Source organism: Aquila chrysaetos, chromosome 10 (assembly GCF_900496995.4).
Source record: "Aquila chrysaetos chrysaetos chromosome 10, bAquChr1.4, whole genome shotgun sequence".
NCBI lineage: Eukaryota > Metazoa > Chordata > Aves > Accipitriformes > Accipitridae > Aquila > Aquila chrysaetos.
In genome coordinates, this window is record NC_044013.1 from 6,557,942 (window position 1) to 6,568,800 (window position 10,859).

The 10,859-nt window shown below is 48.1% G+C and overlaps 1 protein-coding gene across 1 annotated transcript; it reads left to right on the top strand.

The window, feature by feature from the left end:
• Positions 1–968: 968 nt before the first annotated feature.
• Positions 969–7,404, top strand: TMEM212 (transmembrane protein 212). Its single transcript, XM_041126798.1, is given in 6 exon segments — positions 969–1,348; positions 1,350–1,451; positions 3,427–3,561; positions 5,398–5,605; positions 5,872–6,008; positions 6,789–7,404. Coding segments are annotated over 6 exon segments (1,095 nt in total). The 5' UTR covers positions 969–1,135; the 3' UTR covers positions 7,089–7,404.
• Positions 7,405–10,859: the final 3,455 nt, after the last annotated feature.

Sequence of the window (10,859 nt, forward strand, 5' to 3'; positions counted from 1 at the left end):
TGGAACAGTGTTTGGTAAAGAGGGCTGATATTATTTGAATAAACACGTTCCACACAGCCCGCTGCGCTACGCCATAAATCAGTTCAGCGCCAAATCCCACCCGACGGGGTGAATTGGCTGTTAGAGGATCTTCAGAGGTGTAAGATTAACGGTAAAAGTACTGCTTGCTAAATTTGCCACTCTGCTTTGCCCCGCCATGCGGAGGGGACCTTGTCATCGCGGGGGCATGAGGAGCCGCCACCGTGCGAGCTGGCTTACCCTGAAGGGCGACCGGCCCGTTCCAGCCTCCTTTAGGAGGATCGGGATGTGCCCTGGGACACGTGGCGGTACCCAAAGCCACCCTGGCCGGTGGCAGCACTCCAGCGGGGTGGGGGGGCCACAGGTCTGAAATGAGTTTGATGGTTATCAGCAGCGCGCCGCGGGGATTGCCTACGATAAAGTACGCAACGCAGTTGCTTTGGGTCTTGCAATCAAAATATTTGCTGTGGCGGGTGGGGAGAAACGGGGCTCGGCTGATGAGCAGTGGGAGGCACCCGGCCCTAATCCCTTTGGAATCAAAGGCCTTTCCCCCACCGTGCCCAGGAACAGATCCTAGGAGTGACCTCCAGCCTCCAAAGAGCCTCTCAAAGCTCTCAGTGCCCTTATCTTTCACATTTGGGGCAATCAGAGGCACCAACAGCATTAGCGGTGCGCTTCACTTGATTTCAAGTTACAAGCTAGAGCCTATTCCCTCTAAATTTCCTTGCTACAAACACATTACGTCAAGAATAACTCTCCCTGGGGAGAAGGTGGTCCTGCTCTGGAGGACGTATCCGTGTCCCGCAGAGGCTGCTGGCACCGAGGGGCTGGTTTCACGCCGGCTGCGATGGGCAGGTCAGCGTTGGAAACGACGGCCCCAGTTGCTGTCAGCAAGTTTCTGGCTCTCTCTGCACCGGGAAGCGGTCTGTCCTCTTGGGAAAGCAGATGAAGGAGTAATTCAGAAATCACAGGATGGGCTTTCTGCGGCTCCAAGTGAAGGGCAACGAGTCTGGAAAAAAAGCCCGTGTTCCTGGGGGTGAAGGGGCCTTATTTACCACACCGTAATACCTTCTGTTTCTGTAGGAACATCTAAAGATAAACAGAATAGTGCTTCATCATGCCAGGTAAACAGCTCTTACATGCCATGGCTACGGTCTCTAAGGAGCTTCTGTTTATTATGAACAGTGTCTGTCTCAGCTTTAGCTGTGAATCCAGCAGGGAGAGGCTCACAATGAAAGTGAAGAGCTTGCATGAAGTTACCGGAGGGATACTTACTACTTCTGGGATTATAAGCATTTTTTTTTCTGGAATTTTTGCTTTTTTCTCTGTTTTTTTCTTATAAGCCCCGGTTCTTCGGATGCAGTGTTTGCCTCGCCAGTCCCATTTGGAAAGAGCTTTGGGAGGCAGAACAAAAATGTTATCAAAGGAAAGATGTTAGTGATGCTACAGAGACTTTAAAAAGTCAACTATGTCTGAATTATTTATTTCCTAGCTCCCGTGAACTATCTTTAAACAGAGAAATGCTTGGAATTACATGAAACTAAAGCGAGAGGCTCCCCGGAGGCTCTTGATAACATTTAAATTTGCAGTAAATATTGGCGTATTGATTATTATAACGACCTGCCGATTTTCATTTGCCTTTACAGAGAAAACCCAAACTTTCTTGTTCTGAACCTAATTTGGATTGTTAAAAGAGCATAGATATAAATTAACATCCCCCAGGTTATGCTGGTGTAATCGAGACCATCGTTTAGCTCTTTTCTTTGGTTCATTTCCTAAGCTTTTGCATTTCCAAAGGGATGTTGTAAGTGATGCAACGAGACAAGTACGACAAGCTTTACAGAGGAAAAGCTCAGCAGGCACGCAGCCGTGAAATCCTCATCCTCCTCGCTGAGCGTGCCACGCGCGCCTGGTGCCTCCTCACGGAAGCCGCCTGGTTGCACAACGTAAAAGCCGATGAGGTTTTTTGGGGACGAGGTCCTGTAGCTGCAAGGGTTAAGAGGTGCTGGTGGCCCTGTGGCCGTGGGTGAAGCACTGAGGAAGCCGAGTCAAAACGGGGGGTGGAGGAAGGGTGAGTCTTCTCCCCCTCACCCCAATGGTTGGAGGGGGCTCCTACCCTCGGTTTTCCAGTGGACTCGATAGTATTCTTGTGATTTGGATAGTAATGATTTAGCCAGGGGTTTTATACCCATGTATTCCCACCACGTGGCTGGTAAACCATGAACAGTTTGTTCTCTTCTTTTTAATCCGAAAAGAGAGAGAAAAAGTTTTTTCATGGCACTGTCATTTCTGATGGCCTCATACCAAGGATTTGACTACAGTACTTTATGGCTTTCCTACCCTTCCATCAACCTTGAGATGTTTATTTTGCTTCGAACATGGCTGTTTGCAGCAGGCTAACAAGAACTGCAGATCTTTTAACACTGCTATTTGCTTACCGAAGACATCAAAGCCTTTTTTTCCGCAAGCCTTCTTTGAGTCGGTACAATCCGCAAACAGCCATGCAAAACCAAGGTGTGCTCTGCGTAGAGCAAAATGAAACCACAGAGCACGGAAGATACAGATATTTTCTTATCTGAGATTCTAAATTTAGCTCCACATCATCTCCCATTCCTCAGCTTCTCAAACTGTTTGCTCCTAACCAAGAGCCCTGCAGTTTCAGCAGACCTTCCTATTGCCTTCAAGTTGGGTGGAAGAATACGACTGCAAACATGGAGAGCGGCAGCGATAGCAGCTAATCTAAACCAAATATTTTGTAACATCTATGAGCAGATGCGTTTCCTCGTTTCACTTTGACAGTCAAGATGCTGTGCTAATGGAAAGCAGCACTCTGAGTTTTTTGCATTAGGTCCTGTCAGCGTTCGGTTCAGATCCAGGCTGTGGGTGCCGGGCAATAGGCAGCGCAGGAAATGACAGATGTTGGCAGCAAATTAAATAACAAGATCTGCCGAAAATAATGTCCTAAGAAACACTGGGGCATCCTTTTTATGGATTTCCTAGATGTGCTGAGGCTATTTTAAGGCCAATCGAACTTCCACTCCTTATAGTGTAAACAGGATTATTCCTTGCACGGAACATAAGGTGGTGTAAACATCACCGTTTGTGTATCACTGCTATTTCCAGCCATCCTTCAAGTATTGCCTCGCCCCAAACGCGCATCCCACCATTCCGAGCTTAGTGGCAGTCTTCAGAGAGCATTGAGCATTGACAGTACATCAGAGGAAGCTTCTCTGTGGAGGACAACCTCGAGTCTCTCCATGGAGGAGGACCAGCTAGAGTGGTACCAACAGATCAGCTCCCTCAGGAGCTATTCAACCGGTCAGCTGTGGTACGGACAACAGGGAAGAAGAGGGCAACGAAGAAGGAGGAGAGAACAAGGACTGACCAACAGGGTTTTTATTCCACAAGGAAGCAACTCACCGCAAGCCGCGTTGGCTGAAGGTTACAGAGCGGGCAAATGCCCGAGGCTTTCCGGGAATCGGGAAGGGCGACGTGCAAGGTCAGCAAGGGTCAGTAAGGCAGATCTGCACGGGCAAAGTACAGGTAACGAGAAACGCTGACTACGTTGGTTGGGGAGGGATGGTGCGTTAAGGGCATTTTTGGCAACATCCGACTTACTCTTTAATCGCCTGGCTGCGGGTGTAGTTCAGCCCGCGACGCGCTGCGTGACCTGGTGCTCGGGGCAGCTTTGGAGACCTGGTGCAAGGCGTGTGGAGGAGACCCAGGCAGGACGGGCTGGGTGGTGAGAGGATGTGCTCTTCAGCAGCTCTTAACCCTGGAAACACCAAGAGGAGATGCAAGGGGCAAGCAATACAAACCTTTCCCCTTTCACTAGCTTTAAACCAGGCAAGCAGCGCTGGTACAAACAGGGCGCAGCCAAAGAGGCTGCAAGTGCGTTACACAGGAGTTTTGGCCACTTCCCTTGATTTTGGGTGCTGCTGAGCTTGGGTATAGCATGTGGCAGGGCTCAGCCTCCTGGAGGGGAGGAAGAAAAGGAGCGACTGTTCCCCAGTCCCAGGGTCCCCGTGGGTTGGGAGCCGGGACATGGCCCCTCGGTGACACAGCCCGGCTGCCCCTCCAGTCCCAGCACTCAGGTGTCTCCTGCAGAGCGCTTGCAGAGTCTCGCCTTAAGAAATAAACCAAAATGGCAGAGCCTTAAAAAAAAAAAAAAAAAAAAAAAAAAAAAAAAAAAAAAGTTTTAAGCACATCCAACTTTGGGATAGAGCATAAAATTTCTTGCCAGAGAATTTAAAACAAACTGGAAACTGATCATCTACTCATTTAAATGATGTGCCTGGAGCTAAACCAGCAAGGCTGAATAATCTCTGCACTGCTTTCATCCTTCTTCAATTTTTTCTTTGTTCCATCAGCCACATGTGCGTTAAGTGTAAATTGAAGGGCTCTTAGCTGGAAAAGGAGATTGTGAAAAGGGCTTGGCCCTCATCTTATAATTCAGCTTCGCTATTACAATTACTCTTAATAGCACTCTTATTTTGTTGTATTATTTATTCTGGCTAGAACCTTCTAGGATCCCTTGAAGGCTTTTTTTTTTTTTTTCTGGTGGATTTAGCCAACATCCACTCATGAACCCAGATGTTTCTGCTTTTATCCACGGGAATTTTATGGTATGGATATGCCAAGATTATAACTTCAGGCTCAGCCTCAAGACAACTATTTTTCAAATTCCCTAAATCAAAAATGGAAAGTGCCATGAAAAACCTGGGCCTTACTGCATTTAGCATGCCAGAATGGAAATCAAACCACAGGACAATATTGCTCAAGGTTCTGGATCTGTGTCGATATAGTCTTCGACGTCGCACCAGAAATTACAGCCCAGCTCATGCTATTTTCTCTGTTCTCAGACACAGACTCTTGCCTTTAGCACATCTTCAGCTCTTCTTTCCATTCACCAGCCTGAGGTTAGGAGCAAAGATACATGTGGGTCCAAGATGCTTACGCTGGAAAAAAGATTACTCACTGCAAGCCAGAGTCACCGCTGGTGTATTTAAATGAATGAAAATGCGTCTGTGTATGTCAGCTCCCCATTATCAACACAGATACTCTCCCCAGTTAAAACCGGTTCTGAAATAAGGACGGCGACAAAACGTACCCTGCCGTGATGGGGACGTGGTGAATAACGCAAGTGTCTGCCGTGCCCTTGACAGCACTTCGGAAGAATAACCGAACTCAAACTCGTTCCTTGTCCAGAGTGACAAAAGCAGCGTGAAGCAGACATTAAAACAACCTTAATAACCTTCCTTTCTGCGCTGCCTGGGGTTTCCTTCGGGCACTCCCATTCGTGGCGTCCTGGGTTTCTTCCCTCTTCCCCATTTGTCAGCGTGAGACTCCTGATCAAAGTTGGTGTGCGGTGGTGGTCAGGGCCAGCGCGGTGGCTTGGAGGGTGTCCCCTTTTGGGGACGGCCGTGTCCTTCCAAGTGCCGCGAGGTAGCTCAGGAGCACGAGAACAGCAAACGCAGGAGACGCGCAGAACGGTTTTCCTTGGCCTTCTGGCAGCAGACAGTAAACATCATCTGTGGCCGTGCTGTGCACAAAAAAGGACGCGATGTTATGCCTGAGTCCACAAAAGGTAAATTTTAGCTTTTCTTCTAGGACATTCCCGACCGGCCTCGAGTGCACACCAGCAGGACCCTGGTCCTTTCTGCACTTTCCTTTCTTTTGCCTCTTCTGTGCACGATCCAACCCCTTTCAAACCACTCTCTGTGCACTGGACCGGGGAGAAACACGGCGCACTTATTCCAGCCTGGTAGAGAAGAGCCCATTCCGCTCCCCAAGAGGCTCAAGCGCAGCAGCGGGTTATTGCTTGCTCTAATAGCATTTGTTCTTTACCTGCAGAGTTATTCGATCAAAGGAAATTTAAATTATTCCTAAAAGCTCTTCTAAGGTGGAAAAGCCTCTCAGCTGGCACAAAGGATGGAGCTGGCTCCATAGCAAACCCCTCCGGGTCAGGGATGCGCCAGGACGAGAAGGAGGTGCGAGAGCCGGGGAGCGGGCGCCGAGGGCTGAGCACCCAGCACCGAAACAGCCTTGAAACAAAGCTTTTCGCCCACCGACCCCGGAGCTGAGCTCAGCCACGCCGAAATCCTGCGGCGTGGAGCTGCCGAGGGGGCAGGGGTAGGCGGTAACCCAGCGCAAGGTGCCATCGGTTGGGGTGACAAGTCCAGGAGTCTGTACGGCGTCACACACAGCAAAGGAGCAGCAGAGTTAATCCGGGCGACGCATTCGAAGGGGAAAGCACTTTTCTTGCTAATACCATGGATCAAACGTGCTGTCCAGGGCTCACAGAGGGGGCACATTAAATATCCCACCAGCACAGTAGTTCTGCCAGTTCCTATCACATTTTCTGTTTTATAATGAGGAACTTTGTTAGTATTCAAGTATGCGGTTTAAATTTTAAAGGCCAACCACTGTACTTATATGCTATATGACGAACGGCATAAGTATACCTGTTCCAATTTACTCTTCTAATATTTTTACTAAAATATGGTTTCAATGACTTTGTCTTCCCTGTAAGAAAAAAAAATCCATATTTTTCTTTAATAAGTTTATGACATTCAAGCTACTAGTTTTCCTTACCATCACATCCCTTTCTGGACACAGAAAAAAAGGAGACTGACTATAAAAAACAGGGGTTTTTTTCCAAGTTGGAAATGAAGAAATACAAAAATACCGAGCTCTTTAGTTTTAAAATTTTTTTAAAAATTCTCTCAGCAGGTCAGAAAAGTGATAAAATGCTTTTGTCTCCGTTTCAGTGGGAGGCTAGTTTCGCCTTCGGCATACTGAGCATCGCGGGCGCCTCAGTGCAATTTGCTGCTGCCGTTGCATCTCTTCTCCTTGGCCCATAGTGCTACTGCTCACTCGCTGGGATTGCTGGGACCAAGTACCTGGGTTATGCAGTCCCGTTCCCCTTTCCCTACGCTGACTTCCCAAACCTCCGCAAAGACCCATCGCGTTATGAGTGGTCCCACCTCACCCTGCAAATACTGGACCTGTTTTTGAATTTGGCCATATTCCGTGCGTCCTTGGGTTTTGTGATGACTTTTGTGAGATGATTGCTTCAGTTTGGACATTTAAACGTGAGCATCGGTCACGGCGGGGAAGGTGGATTGCCAACCGTAATGCCCTTAACGGCAGCCAGGAGGGCGGCACGGCTGTGCAAGGTCAGGCAGATCCGGAATGCACTCCCGTCAGGATCAGTAGTGCCCCTCAAGCCATGTGCATCATTCCATTAAATCACTTTAGGAACCAGTAATTTGGCCCTTCATACCCATTACTGTTTCAACTAAAGGGACACGGCTTTAGCATATATAGCCTGGGCCTCTGAATTTAAAGGCTGGGCAAAATTTTATGGAAGTTATACAACTTGCTTTTGACATTACAGAAAGCAGAACCTGAGGATTTGCCTTTCTGCTCTTCCTTACGACTGTGAACGCTGCACTGCCATCAACGCACGGAGCTGTTAAAACCCGCGCGGACACAGATCTGTTACCTGAACAGCAGAAGAGGTGTGAAAAATTACGGCACGTATCATCTCCGCTCCAGGCAGAGCCTCAGGCAGCAGCACCTCGATGGTGTGGGAGGACGAGAGGCGAGGGCAGGAGGAGGAACACGCTTTTGGGTGACCCGGAGCAGAACCGGAGCCCAAGGCACCACACTCCCCACATAAGGCACAGCATCGATTTCCAGCCCTGACGTTCCTCCAGCCCACACGCCTCGGAGGACTCACTGCTGGTTCAGACAGTCGCAAAATTTTGCTGTGCTGAGGAAAATCTCACCTTCTGTGCATCCGATCCCTTGGGGTTTTTTTTCTTCCCTTTAACCTTTGTTTGGAGCTAGGCTTGAATCCCCCAAAATAACAGTGTTTCCACGACAACAGCCCAGCAGCGGACTCCTCCGGGGGAATTTTGAAGAATCAAAACGTGGCCAGCGCTTCCTCCTGCTCCAGCATCACACCCCATGGTACCACAGCCCCGTCCCATCCCCTCTCCCTCCTCTCACGCTGAAGTAGACTGCAAACTACTTTGGGCAGAGCTCTGTCTGCTTTGGCGTGACTGGCATTTACTGAATGATAAGTCGCACCGCACAAGTGATGTACGAGCAGGTATCAGACCATGGTACCAGCTTATGGGGAGGGAGAGAGCCAAAAGGGTCTGCAGTCTAAAGGACTGGACAGCTGTTGGATTTCGTAATCCCCTAAGCTTTATTAACAAAGATTCGTAATTTTCGTGCCCTCCCTGGCATTTTACAGGGCATATGAACTGATCCTTTGTTATTCACAGTCACTGCTTTGCTGCCAATACACAGCATTTCTCCTGCCCCGCAACCGCCGAACCCTCCGGTCCCTGCCCAGCAAAGCACGCGAAGGGCCCCGCCGAGACAAAAAGCATCCCCAGATGCATCCTCTCCTCGAGCGGGGCAGGGTACCAGCCCTGTGCAGAATCAGGCCCTGCTTGCCCAAGCATTTTCTCCCGCAGGCAGCACAGCCGGTACCTTGCCCAGAGACCGGCTCCAGCCGAGTGCCCAATTGATCCACCGCTCTTGAGGCTGTTCCAAAACCCCATCCCTTCCCTGCAGCGCTTCTGTCTGCCTTCAGACCAAGATTTATGAGGGTTATCCATGGATGCGGTCGCAAGAAAAAGTCCAAAAGCTTTTGTCGCAATGCCGCAAGCGGCACAAAACCAGCAAAATGCTCTTTGCGTACCTGGTCCTCGCTGAAGGGGTACGAGCAGGACGCCCAAACACAGACGGCAAGCTCTGAAGCGGGACCTGAGGAGGCAGCGTGGATGCGTGCCAACCTGACAATGGGGTTTCATTTAACAAGCACAGATTTAAGTGTAGAAATCAAATATGAAACAGTTGTAGCCAGCATTGTCTGCATTCTTGGAGTGGCACTAAACTAGCAGAAAGAAAAGAACCGAGACACTGGCCCAGACATGCTCCAGCTGTCTGCGACTACCTCTTCCCTCCTCCACTGAATGTAACTATTCAGCTTGTTTTCATTTCATTATTGGATGTTATTTTTGCAACCTGGGAAAAGAATAGAAAAGGGGAAAAAAAAAAGTCCTTAAAACGCTTTGGGGTTTATTTTTAAGAACTAGACCATTTCTTTCCTTTTTATCGGAGATGAAGTACAGACTTTAAAAAGTGCATAGGGCCTATGGTATAATTAGCTAAGCATTTGTTTCTCAAATAAGGTCCTTTATCTCAGAGGCAGCAGCATTTGCGTTGCTGTGGTTATTCACGTAAGTCGTACTCATGTAGGACTGAGCAACATGCAATTAAATAGCCATATAAAACACCCACAGGGTGAGCAACAGCTGCCTACAGGTAACCTTAAATTTCATGCACTCACTTGCCAAATGTTTCCGCTCTAGCCATATAAATCCTCATTTGCATGTGGGAGCAGGGCAGGCCCTTTCCTCCAACACCATGGGTGGGTAAACAGGAGGCACTCCTTCACCAGGCATAGCGCAAATTAAGCTTTTAATGAGTTGGTTAAAAGCCCGATGCTACAGATCGGTATTAACGGGAGTGCTCCTCAACCCACTGCAGGGTCAGCCCTTCCCCAGCTTCCCTTCCCTCCTCTGCCTTCCTCTCAAGAGCACAGCTTATCCATTTTTAATGTTAAAAAGAATTTGCATCCACAATCTGACAATAATTTATTTTCCCTCTCTTTACGCCAATTTTGCTTGACAGGGAAATGCCAGCATGCACCGCCCGTCCCCCCCAGCTGGGGACACTCCACCCTATGAAAAAGTCCAACACTTGCCAAACAAAGGGCCAGGATTATATAGTTTCCCGCTGAGCGTAGTGGGAATTCTCAATTTGTGCTGGACTTCTCTGGAAAAATCTTCCCTCCATTTTGATGCTAATGCACTTCAGCACAGCAGCAAATTTTCAATGGTGCTTCAAGGGAAAAGCAGGATTCAGAGTGTTTCTTACCGTTTTATTTATCTTCCTCTTCGGGACAAAGTCATCTATGCTAAGCCAGGAGCTCTCTTCAGATCAGCTCTTGCACACTCCTGCAGTATTCCTGGCAGAAGGTGGCCAGATATGCTTTAATGTGAGTTGTTGTCTCTCCAAACGCTGTTTTGTAACAGCCAAAGCAAGTCTGGAATACTAAATTTTGGTATTTTAATCTCCAACTACGATTTTTGAAGAACACACGCAATAACTGTTCACTACATGCAGATCATTGCTTCTTAATGTATGGCATCGCTCTAAGGATTTGCATGGAGAAGCTTTAACCTTATTTTTACCTTATTCCAGCCAGTTCAGCAAGGGAGAGCCCTTCCTACCTCCTACTCCAGCATGGTCCTCCACTGGGCTGGCTGGATCCCAGCACGGCACTCACCAGCAATACTGGAGACATCAAGCGTGGCAATCTGCTCCCCAAGGCACCGACCCGACCCTGCCAGGCAATCTGGGGGCCTGAATACTTTTTAAAGCAGATTGGAAGATGGGAAAGAAATTTTGGAGTGTTTCTTGAGATTATGTTCTTTCCATTTTATGGCATTCAAATCAGATCATTTCCTTTTTCATCCTGACTTTTTTACCTTTTAGTAGTTTTTAATTTGTTGTTTAATGAAAATTAATTCTCATACTAGAAACTAATTTCTATTCATTAAGGATAAAAGATGATGATTTCAAGCAATGAGTTTCTCCAAATCCAGAAACCCTAAACATATGCTCAACACCAAGCCTATGAGCAGCTCCATTTACCTTAACGTGTGCTTATCTCTAAGCATGTGCTTAAGTGGTTTGCTGGCAGAAGTTAGAGTGCTTATCCCTTTCCAAGTGACCCTATTTAATATTTACTGGTA